This window comes from Lycium ferocissimum, chromosome 2 (genome assembly GCF_029784015.1).
Source record: "Lycium ferocissimum isolate CSIRO_LF1 chromosome 2, AGI_CSIRO_Lferr_CH_V1, whole genome shotgun sequence".
Taxonomy (NCBI): domain Eukaryota; kingdom Viridiplantae; phylum Streptophyta; class Magnoliopsida; order Solanales; family Solanaceae; genus Lycium; species Lycium ferocissimum.
Window position 1 is genome coordinate 64,280,748 of NC_081343.1, and position 13,017 is coordinate 64,293,764.

The 13,017-nt window shown below is 34.5% G+C and overlaps 2 protein-coding genes across 2 annotated transcripts; both read left to right on the plus strand.

Moving 5' to 3' along the window:
* Positions 1-1,677: 1,677 nt before the first annotated feature.
* Positions 1,678-3,060, plus strand: LOC132048315 (uncharacterized). Its single transcript, XM_059439222.1, has 3 exons — positions 1,678-2,055; positions 2,139-2,381; positions 2,652-3,060. The coding sequence occupies exons 1-3, from the start codon at positions 1,911-1,913 to the stop codon at positions 2,756-2,758; spliced, it is 495 nt and encodes a 164-aa protein (XP_059295205.1). The 5' UTR covers positions 1,678-1,910; the 3' UTR covers positions 2,759-3,060.
* A 2,078-nt stretch (positions 3,061-5,138) lies between these two features.
* LOC132046764 (glycosyltransferase 6-like) lies at positions 5,139-7,133 on the plus strand. The gene has a single exon (XM_059437507.1). It carries the CDS (start codon positions 5,604-5,606, stop codon positions 6,930-6,932), a length of 1,329 nt encoding a protein of 442 aa, XP_059293490.1. The 5' UTR covers positions 5,139-5,603; the 3' UTR covers positions 6,933-7,133.
* The last annotated feature ends 5,884 nt before the right edge of the window (positions 7,134-13,017 follow it).

The window sequence follows — 13,017 nt, forward strand, 5'->3', positions numbered from 1 at the left end:
TACTTAAAATGCAAGTAACAAATTAGGTAAAAAAAAAATATATAACTCACAATTAAAAACACAAAAACTAATTGAAATAATAAAAAATACGACAAAAATATAATTAAAATGCATGCAAAATATAGATCTGTTGAATTGAAAAAACGAAAAATTAACTGAAGTTCATCAGAAAATACGACAATAATATACTTAAAATGCAAGTAAAATACATATCTCGTGAAGTGAAAAATAGGGTCATTAATAAGAAAAAATACCTCTCCATCATCTTCCTCATCAACAGAAGGTTTCAGCACAATGAAGTTCAACCATTGACTTTGATGAATATTAATCCTGGTCCCTTGTGATTCTGGAAATAGTTGCCTCGTCAGCATATTAGTATTATTATTATCACCAAAAGATCGCTTTCATCTACTTGATATCCGTATCGCACGATCACTCTTTAGTATGGAGAAATTGAGTGTTGAAAGAGAATGACATTTTTTTTTTCACACAAACAAGCAGTTTTAACTTTCATAGCAGCAGAAATCATATTTCAACACAGAAGACACCATTTAAATACAAAATAGCAGTGGATGTATCTAAAATGCAGCAACAGAACACCAAAAGGAAAATACAACCCAACAAATAAATCATACATACAGCCCTTTGCACCTTGGCAAGATCACCTCAAGAACAACGGTTGGTGGCTGATAGTTGATACCACACTTGAATCCAGTAGGGCACCAGTCAACAAATTGGATGGTGCGCTTAGTCTTGATGATAGCCATAGTAGCATTCACATCCTTTGGCACAACATCACCACGAAATGGTGATGATGATGATGGGATGAGCTGTTTGAATCTTCTATGTTTTAGGCAAAAAATAAAAGAAACTCTTACATATTTTAGGTAATAGAGTTGAATTGGGACTTTGGTTGAAATTAATGAGTAGTTAATACAGAGTAAAAAAAAAGAAAGTGAACCAAATCAAAGAATCGATTTGAAAAGCACGAAATGGGGGAGATTGAGAGTTAGAAAAGTAAATTTAGGAAAATGGAGAGAGAGAAAAGTGTGTAGCTAAAAAATAGGGATGTTGGGAGTGGTTAAAAAGTGAATAATTTTATAAGTTGTAAAAATATAATATTATAGCTACTAAACTTAATTATTAAAAAGTATAGTTATGTTCCATAAATATGTAACATAGTAAGTTATGCCAAGTAAAAAATACTAAATTTTTATGGGCTGAATAAAGCATCCCTACTAGTGACTAAGAAAATTAAAAAGTATAGTTATGTTCCATAAATATGTAACATAGTAAGTTATGCCAAGTAAAAAATACTAAATTTTTATGGGCTGAATAAAGCATCCCTACTAGTGACTAAGAAATGGGCTTCTTCACTTGAAGGAGACAGTTCACATGTGGTACGGAAAGAAAGTAACCTTTGGAACTCGACTTAATACATTGACAACTCTTAAATTTACGAAAGAATTTCATTTAAACATACAAATTACGGATTGTTCCAATTGATCACATGAATATATGATAAAGTACTCTATTAAATAGTTTTGGTTTTTTTTTTTTTTTTGTGCATCCTCTCAAGAGTCAATTGAATAGTTACGCTAACCACATAAAAGATGTCATCTCGTTTAATTACACACATTGCCTCAATTGGAACATGCTTTAATGTGCATAATTAAAGAATGTGACATACTTTAAGTGGTTGATATGTTTATATAATTCTCACTTCAGCACAAAAGTATTTTCAAAATTTGAACTAAAGTGCCGTAAATCGAGTGTCTAGATGAAATTTACTAGCAAATTGAAGAAGCTACGGAGGAATAAGTCTTGAACTCTGATATTGGGAATAAGCATTTGAATTGGGTATATTACGAGTCAAGAACAAATGTTGAAAACCAAATATAGCGAAAAGTATGAAGAGAGAAGAGAAACGACAGAAGCTCCATGAAGGCCTCCTTCGGATGCTCTATCCTCCTCCACCATCACCTCCTTCGGAAGAAAACGATGAAGAACCACTTCACATTCTCAGTCAAGGCCTCAACTTGGACCAAATCCCAGGTTTTCTTTTTACGAGTATATTTTGATGTATCTGCACTTTATGCTTGATAAATGTAGTTGAAGTAATTGGGTTTCATGTGCAGATGAACTGGAAAATGACAGGGGATCTTCCTCCTCTGGCGACCAGGAGTCTGATAATGGGCCTGAGAAACTCACAAGGGCCCAAAGGAAGAGGATTAGACGAAAGAAACTTAAGGAAGCAGCCTCTCGCCGTCAAGATATAATTGGGCCGTTGTTGCCTACTGTAGAGAGTGATGGTAAGGGTGTAAATGTGAGTACGATAGGTGAGGAACCACAAGGTGTTCGACAAAATGCCAATGAGCCAGGTAAGCTTTGACGAGTTGAAATAGTAGCAATATCTCCTTATAGTTCACATTGGATTTATCTAATATCTAGTGGAAGTGGAAATAATACACCGTTAGTGTAATTAACCTTCTTATAAGGTTACTCATCTTATTTTTCATATTAGTAATTGCACTGATTACTACCTTTAATTACCTAGATGACCTGATATTGTGAATAATTTTTACACTGTTTATGTATAAAACTTTTAGCTAGTAATGTTGCAGCAATAATTGTGCTTGTCCATTGTCCAGATGATGCAGAGTCTTGCTCGAAACAGAACAGACTAAAACAAAGAAGAATGGCTAAAAAGTTGGTTGGTGGCAGCTCAAAGCCAACTGGGGATAGCAACAAGCCTTGAAATTACCGATCCTTTTGCCAAGGAATGTCTGACTGCAAAAAAGGAAGTGTCATTGCAACAGGCAGAAGTGAAAATTTTAACTGGAAAGAAGAAATCGAACTCTGGTACAAGTGCTGACAAAATTTTATAGAAAGCAAGTAGTGCTGTTGTTCCTACAAAATTCAGATGCATTGTTTTCATTTTTGAACTGAGTGGTTTATGTTTGTGCACTTTACAGGACAAATGTTCACATACTAGTTAATTTAGTGATATGTTGTGCTATAGCACTGTAAATTATATTCAATTGATTCATATTCTTTTAATGACATAGCTTAATCAACGTTGGAGATCAAAACCTTGCTTTAAGAACTTTCAGAGTTTGAAGAAAACATGTTTCTTAGGCAACCAAGGGTATGGCCTAGTGATCAATGAAGTGATTAAGAACCATAAGGTACTAGGTTCAAATGTTATCGGAAGCAAAAACACTGGGTGATTTTATCCATATATCCAAGCCTTAGGGATGGAGTTACCCGATGCATGTGTCGGTGGAAGGTATCAAGTACTCCAGAAAATATGGAGGTGCATGCAAACCGGACCGACACCACGTTTTCAAAAAACAAACATGCTTTCAAGAACATCTAAAAGTACAAAAGAAGCATGGATTTCAATAGTACTAAGTATGCAAACTTGACTAATAAGTAATAAAGAGGATGGGAAATTCTGATCCGCAGACCATGAGATTTATCATGGATTGGATTATGCACTCTCAATTTGGGCTATTGGGCATCTATCTCTGAGATGATAGAAGAAGCATGTCCACACACAACTAATGGGACAGTTTGGTGTGTGTAAACGGACAGCCCACTTGTAAAATTTGTAAGACAAGGAAGAATTGATCTTCACTTCACACTAATACATTTTAATTCCAACATTTGTAAGTCAAAATTGTATTTACAGATACTGAATTTGATGCGAATTCAAGATTTTCGTCTATCAAATCCAATTTAAAAAGATAGTAGAAGGACACTAATCATCTTTTTTTTTTTCTTTTTCTTTTTTAGTTTCAAATTGATGAGAAATCCACTATTTGGTAATTAAACTAAATAATAAACGCAAGATGAGCCATGCACATAAATTTTTAGCACGAGATCATATTAAAATTTGATGCCCCAACAGATCCATAAATTTCTTACTTAATTACTATAAAAACTTAATGAGTATTTTCCGATAATTGATAAGAAGGTCCACAAAGTTTGAAGAGGAAGTCAACCCCAGGAATTCAGGATCTTAGCTTAGCGGAAGGTATGGCGTAATATACTGAGGCAGAGCCCTTTCTAATTTTCTAAGGGTCGTGGTGCACCCATTGAAGATTCTTTTTGTTCTTATCCCCAAAAATCAATACTCTAGTTCTTATCATTAGTCAATAAGATTACCATATTCCAATTCTTGTTGCTATTATCGCTAGCCGCCACAAGAAAAGGTGCACGTTATTAAGGTTATATATGCACTATTGCACTTGTGGAAACTGGAAACTTCCACTTTTTGAAATTTTGCGGATTTTCTAATTCAAATCATCGAGAAAAAGAGAACTTTTTTTATTTTTAAAAAGAATAATATGATAGGTGAAATAGTATAAATAACACCAAACAGGGACAATGTAACCACCGAGTTCTGTTACATGGATTATAGTACTAACAAATTAAAGAAAAACAACAAACAGAGAAAATTATTATTACCATCTGATTCTGGACGAGGATTATTCTTTTGATATTCTTAACTTGCTTGAGATAGAGACATATAACTTAAAGAATTTATTAAATAAGTAAAAAAGGGGAGAAAATAAATTTGTACAAATGTTTCAAAAGTGGAAATGTCTAATATTGGGTAAACTAATAATTGAGATGTGTATGTAAGTGATACCATGATAAAAGATGAATATTGCGTCTAACTTTACATAAAAAGTTAATTCATGAAGTAAATATTGTTCAAAATTATACAAGAAAATCAAATATTTCACATTCTATCAATATGGGACAACTCAACAATTATCGTAGTATTCATAAAAGCACCTAAAAAAGCGATTATAAATGTTTTATACCGCAGTTTCAATTATCATTTCAAATGTGAATATGAAAATACGTAAACGTGTTCAATTGATTCCTTTTTCCGGTGTGATTGAGTTACTCATAATCTTTTATGCAACAAACATGTTTGAAAAACAAAATCATATTTTTTTTCTTGGACATCAAAAAGTTGGCGTGAGAATCAAGTCTCCACACTCAATTTGCTCAGTCGAAATGGAAGAATTTAGAAACTCTATTCCTAATTCCTCGCCCCAATAAAAATTCATGAAAGCTGCTTGTTGCACATGGAAACACCCTCAACAATTCCCAAATCTCAACCCTAGTAGATTGCAACAAAAAAAAGATTAAAAACTCCCACCTATCCTGTTCTCGCATTAAAATCTTCTTACTCAACCAGTCCATGCCCATTTTGTCAATATTGATTTTTTATTAGGAAAGCAAATGAGCGAATTAATTACAGATCTTACCTTCCTTGTAAGACGCAACAAGTAGCCCAACTTATATAATTACTAAATATTATTCCTTCTCTTTGATCCATTCCACTATATTTTCGTTTTCAGTAGCTTCCTTACCCAACGCCCAAAATTAAAGACCAATCAGATTCATCCAACTCACTAATAATACTAGTATAATATTATTTCCTACTCTGCTCATCCATTTAAATTTCACTACAGAGCATTTAAAGCACACATAGCATTCCTTGTGACTCTCAATCTTCTCACTCTCAATCTCTCACTCACATACCATATTTTCATTACCTTACTTTTTCATTTACACGGGCCATGGCCCATACCGTGTTTCGGGCCAAACAAGCAGCTTCTTCAAGAGACAAATCTCTCTTAGTAGCAGCCATAGGTGCTGTTTTACTTGTCTGTTCTATTTGGTCATTCACTGATCCTTTGCCTAACTTATCAACTTTATTATTCAACCAAAATATTAGTTCACCCGAATATTGCCCACCGGGTCGTGAAGCCCTTGACAGGAGCTCCGACCCGCCCGAAAAGACATTCTACGATGACCCGGAACTCAGTTACACTATTAACAAACCGGTTAAAAACTGGGATGAGAAAAGAATCCAATGGCTGAAACTTCATCCTTCATTTGCTCCAGGAAGAGTTAACCGTGTACTACTCCTCAGTGGATCACAGCCAACTCCATGCAAGAACCCTAAAGGTGATCATTTTCTCTTAAGGTTTTTTAAAAACAAAGTTGATTACTGTAGAATACATGGCTACGATATTTACTATGGTAACAATTTTTTTCACCCTAAAATGCGTTCTTATTGGGCCAAAATACCACTTGTTCGGGCCGCCATGTTGGCCCATCCTGAATCTGAGTGGATTCTATGGGTTGATTCTGATGCTATATTCACTGATATGGATTTCAAGATTCCATTACACAAGTACAATGACTACAACTTCATTGTTCATGGTTGGCCTGATTTGATTGTTAAGAAGAAAAGTTGGGTAGCAATAAATGCAGGGATTTTTCTCATACGAAATTGCCAGTGGTCCATGGACTTTTTAGATGTTTGGGCCAATATGGGCCCGAAAAGCCCCGAATATAAACATTGGGGCAAAATTTTAAGGACGACTTTTAAGGACAAACCTTTCCCGGAGTCCGATGATCAGTCAGCACTGAGTTATTTTCTACTGAAAGGTGAACATAAATGGAGGAGCAAAATTCACGCGATTACTGATTACTCTTTACACGGATACTGGCTAGGAATAGTAAACAGATTCGACAAAATAACAGAGAATTACACGAAGATAGAAAGAGACGTACCAAAGTTAAGGCGTAGACACGCGGAGGCGGTGAGCGAGAGTTACGCGGCCGCGTGGGACCCGTTAGTGGCGGAGGGCGGTGATGGCAGAGGTGGTTGGAGGCGGCCGTTTATAACACACTTCACGGGATGTCAACCGTGTAGTGGGGACCACGCCGCGGAGTACGTGGGTGATTCTTGTTGGGTGGGAATGGAGAGAGCGTTGAATTTTGCGGATAATCAGGTGTTACGTAATTTTGGATTCATGCACGATGATATCAAAAGTAATTCACCTGTCTCTCCGGTAAATTTTGATTTTCCTGCAGAGGAGACAGAAGAATTCGTGTGAAAAACACACATTTCTGTTTTTACTGTAGGATTAAACGTGGTTACATTTAAGTGTTGTGAATTTTTTTATGCAACTATTACCAATGTAGCAGTGTTTGATAGTTACTGTAATAGCATGAAACAAGGTTTTATATCCCCATACAAGAAAACAATGGGACAAGTTTTATCTCAAGCAATTTACTGTGGAGCTCTTTTACTATCATTGCTTATAGTTTGATATCGTAACTTTTATTTTTGATGTAATAGTGTCTTAATCCAGCTTTGTAAGTACTTGTAATGGTTTGGCAATCAATAATTCAAAAAGGAAAGTCCCGTATTTTAAGAATTTATCGACAAGTGTGGACGCGTCATCATTCAACCTATGATTTTTTCAGTTCCAAACAAAAGATACGTTTGACAAAAAATACAAAGAGTGGCTTGATGCCTTGATTGACTGAGAATTGAGGAAGATGGCATATATATATATATAACCATATATAAAAAAGAAAAATAAAAATAAATAGCAGCTACCTCAATTAGTGGCGTGTTTCAATTTACATATTTGTCAAAATTAGTACGCTAAGTTGTGTGACAAAGCCTAGACCAAACTTCCACCAATCTTTAAAAGGAATTTTTTCTCTATAATTTGTTTGCTTGCGTTTGCTGTCTAACCCTAAATGCTTTTTTTCCCTTTTCCTTTTGTTCTTTTCCTTTTAGAGTGCAATTCCAGTCGTACTTTTTCTGCTAACATCTTTTATTCATGTTACTCTAGATGGATAACAACAGAATGAAACTACCTCTGATTAATCTTGAAAAATAAATTTGTAAAAATCTTTTCAAGACATTAATTTGATCAGGCAATTTTTTGATGTGCAATTGATCTAATAAGTCATTTGATTATATAAATATCGATTAAATCGACAGGATATAACATCAAAAATTAAAAGAAAGATCTGCCGAATGATTTGTGCCTGAAGATTTGAGTTCAATTTTCTATTTATTACTCCATCATTTACTCATTTGCTAGTTATGCGTAGAAACTGGAAACAGAAAAAGAATAAGCATGTGGCGTCCGCCAGAAATTTATTGACTGGTCTCGTCTAAAAAGACGGAGAGATCCACGTGAATGAAATGGGTTGGGATCTCCCAACATGGGCCGAAAAAGTAAATTGAAATCTCCCGCATAGGCCCAGTCTTTCTTGAACTGATAACCCCAATAGCTGAATACTATCGAAATTTCTAAATGTTAATACTACATTTTTTTGCACGGATTGACCTTCAAAGGCGCTGGTATAGTCTTTAATTGTTCCCTTCGCTTAAAAAAGTGTCCGAAAATATCACTAGTTTCTGGGTTCGAATTCCGCTCAGTAAAAAGTTAGGCCTAATTTTGCTACAAAATTCTGTCTTGCGATTTTTTATTTTTTTACTGAGCCAGAGTTCGAATCCAGAACCTCGGGATATTTTCGTCGAAGGACAAAAATTAAAGACCACCCTGAAGTAAGGGTAATCGTGCAAATTGCCCTTAATATTGGTCAATCTTTTGGGCAATTTGTAGGATTGCCCTTCACTGGGGGTGGTCTTCAATTTTGCCCCTCAAATTGGTGGTTTTTAACTTTTGCTCTTCGCTTGGTTTCGGATTCGAACCCCCGCTCAGTCAAAAATTTTAAAAAAATTTGCAAGGTAGAGTTTGAATTCACAAGACAGAGTTTTTCTAAGGCAGAGTTTTGCTTTGCGATTTTGCAAAATTCTGCTTTACGGTTTTTTTTTTTCGTTTTTTACTGAGCTTGGGTTCAAACCCACAACCTCGGGGTATTAGGCGAAGGAACAAAACTTAAAGACCACCAATTTGAAGGGTAAAAATTAAAGACCACCCCAAATGAAAGGCAATCCGCACAAAAAAATGCAATCTTTTGCCTAGTCTATCAACTATTATTAACGTGTAAGTTTTTCTTATTTTACAAATTCGAAAATTTTCATTATTTTTTCATTAACCTTATAATATTACTATTTCGTTGTGAAATAAAATTGTTTATTTTGTCACAATAAGTGAACTAAGATTTAATAGGAATAGTTGTCTGAACTACTTCTACAATTATTGTTGAATCAGTAAAGAAAAATATATACTTAAACAATAGTCATTCATCTGACAAATCGTCCTATGTAACTGAAATTTAAAAACAACATTCACTTAACATGAAATAATACTTCATGAAATGTATTGCGATATTACATATATAATTATTTTTTGGTAAATAAAAGCTTATATTACCAAAGTGAAGGTAATAACTAATAAGTACAACACAGACTGAGCACTGGACAGACCTGCCCCAGTACTTCAATCACAACTCAACAAGTAATCTCTAATGAGCTATCATAACAATGACATTGCAACAAGACATCTAGGTGGGGTTGAAATTAAGCTTGGCATTCTGAAAAAATTCTCATGTTCCTGTTCCTCCATAAATGATAGGCAACTCTACTAGAATGTTCTTTTTCTTGGAGTCAGATTTTGGATTAAGACCATTTGATACATGAGTGACTAGGAAAATGCTGACATACTTTTAACTATGAAGAAACAAAAGTCGTTGTGTTTGCGTCTTTGCATGAAAGATGATACAATCATATCGTTTCGAAAGCAACGCATTTGAAAGAAACTAGACACTTGTTTATAAAATAATGTTATTTGGACGTGAGTTAGTAAAACAAATTTAAATTAGAAGAAATTTCCACACCATAATTTGGTGCAAATCAATCGGCTTGCTCTCTCTCTCTCTGATCTCACATATCCCTTTTTTTTCACAGGAAATGGACTGAAAAACATAATTGAGCTGCCTTTGCTAGAGTAGGTTCAAATCTTTGCCCAAGCCCAACTTTTATAATTTGCATCATATTCACCCTCTTCTTCTATTCTATTCCACATGAAAAGGACTGAATACATAATCGGGCCTTGTGCTGGTGAACTCTTTCCCAAGTCCCACTTATACATTTTGGCAACCCACTTTCACATCCAAGTTTGGCAGTAGAGAGTAGAGACCCTTAAGGGTCGTTTATTTCATTTACAAGCTTTTAGGGGTTAATAATATAGTGATTGGGTAACCGCAGAGATTAGCTTGTGTTAGTAAAATGTGAATTAGTAATGCAGAGATTATTTCTTTCTCAATGATCGATATTGCAAATTAATAAAAATTTATGATTTAAAATAATTGTTTTTTTTAATTAAAACATCTTAGTATTATGATGGTTAGTTTCATCATTATAGAATTTAATCCATGTATTGCTAATATTCTCATTCTTATTCCACATTCTACCTTGCATAAAATAACAATTAAATTTAATTTCAGCATAACTTATGCAGGTATTATTTATAAGAAACATAAAAATTAACAACCAAATACTGTACTTAATGTTGATTTAAGTTACCTCAAGAGTCAAGACCAACAAAAGATGGACAAATTAAATGATGAATTTCATGTGGAGGTTATATCTCCTCCAACCCAAACCAAATGGCCCTTTAATGGTTGGACAGGCCCAATGTGCCACAAATTGGTATATTGCATTATTAACCACAAAAAGGAATAACGATTATTGCTTTTGTGCATCGTGATATTTCTGACGGAACTTTTTGATACATAGATTTGTCAAAAATACTGTTACCTTATTCATTTGCAAGAAATTTGTGGGATTGTTTCCATCGTGTCAAAGCTCTTTGTAATTATCATGGCATAGATGTCATAGGTAGAAATACAGCTTTAACAGGTTTGTCACGATGAGTGACGACTGATGTCAAGCAATACCCTGATTAGTGGAATATTTCTTGAGTTTTTTTTTTTTTTATTCACCTAAAATGTCTTTAATCTCGATATCTACGGCTAAATCATGTACTCACAATTGTTACACGTTATTTCACCGTTATTTATATATGTTATGTTTCATTACATCTCAATGTTTGATTAGATTTAGAGTCTGATTATTTCACCGTCATTTATGAGCTTATAATTTCATAAGTACATCGGATATAATTAGGTCAAGAGTGCAGCTAGTAACAAAATTGGATATGCCTTTATTCAATAATTAGTCGATTAAAAATCAAGAGGAAAAGATTCGATTTTCCCTCTGATAATCTTCTCTATTTTATTTCGTAATGTTTTTGGTCCCCTTCTCTGTTGCTTAAATTAGTCAGAGTCATAACATGGCTTTTGAATTGAAGATGACCCTACATCAAATATAGTAAAGAGAAGAAGAAAAGAAAAAGCTGTATATATAAAGGTAGAAAATAACCACATCATAAATTGGTAAATAATAATTATCAAGCTAATTTCATCAGCACATTTCATGCTCATCCTAATCTAGTAGTATTACACAATAAAATGGCCATAAATGATCAAGCTGGTGTTTCTGATGAACAGAGTACCACATGCAACCTTGTGAATATGTTCTTCACCAATACAAGTTGCTTTCAAGCCTTATATTATTGTAGATTAATTATTTTTTTCACACGTGCCAATACCTCTCTGACTGTTATGTGTTTTTCCTTCTCTTTATTTTATTTTTCTCTATGAGGCGTGTATTGAGAACTATCCCTTCATAACTACGTTGATTTATGAAAAGGGGAACCATATAGATAGAGGCGAGGGGGTAAGCCTGTTAACCGGTCCGGTTGGACCGGTTAAAACCGGTAGCCAGACCGGTTAAATCGGAACCGATGGAGCGGTTTATCGGGGTTTTTCTATCGGTCCGGTTTTCAAAATTTGGGACCGGTTAACCGGTCAAAAAAAAATTCTTTTTTTTTTTATATATGATGGTTGCCTACGTGGACTGGACCGTTGGGCAACGGTCCATTTTGCAAAAATGGCCATTGCCAACGGCTCCAAGCGTCCATTTTGGCCCCCCAACCGCCCAACTTTTTTTTTTTTTTTACACTTTAACCCATCCCCCACCCCTATATAAACCCCTCTCCATTTTCAATTTTAATCCACACCAATTCACTCTTCTCTTTCTCTCAATTTCTCTCAATTATAGCTACTTTGCAACAATGAGCCACTTTAAATTTCCCTGAATTAAATATTATAAAGTTTTATTCTAGTTTCAATTATTAATTTTGCAATTATAAAAAAATTGTTGGTGGAGTTGGTGATTTTGCAACAATCCGAAGTAGCTCCAAAGATTTGGTGGATTTACAATTCTAGCCGCCTTGACTTTGGTGGAAATAAGTCCGGCAATTTTGTACCTTCGTTCCAACTCTATCTTTATTTTTCGCTATTTAATTTACGCAATTTAATTTGTTGCAATTTATTTTCTTGTGATTTATTTGAGTGTGATTTAAATTAATTCTATTTAATAATGTCGAAGAGATTGAGACGTAGTGCCGGTAGTAGTGGTATTGTTAGGGGTGGGTTTAATGAGAAAATATTTGTGAACGAAACACCTAATGTAGGTATTGATATTGGTGGAAATAATCCACTTTTAGATCATGAAGTAATGCAACACTATACCGGCACTTTTAATGAAATTGATGATGATGAAACACAAGCCTCCAAAAATTCCATAGGAGATACAGGTCCTGCACAATCACATACACAAGACAAACCGCCATGAACTCATAGGCCAACCGCTAGAATTTGGAAATTTATGACTAAAGATAAGGAAAGACAAACAGCTACATGTAGTTTATGTAAACAAGAATTTGTTTTTAGGCAACAAACTAATAAGGATGGTGGAACGGGTACACTAACGGGTCGTATGAAATCTAAACATAGGGATGTTTGGGGAGAGAAAACGGGTTCACATGTGGAGGGTATTCAACAAACAATAGACACACGAACCGGTAGAAATTTTAGTTATGACAAGAAAAAAGATCGTATAGAAATAGCTAAAATGGTTGCTTTTGATGCTCTACCATTTTCCTTTCCTTCGGGTTTGGGGTTTGTTACTTATATTCAACGTTGTTATAATCCGTTGTTTGAGGATATTCCTAGAAGTACTTGTAGAGCGGATATTATAGATTTACATAAATAATATAGATTTTATTTGCGTCATGTATTTGATTCTTTAAATTGTAGTGTTTCTCTTACCGCCGATTTGGGTCATAGTCTTAACAAGTTAGATTT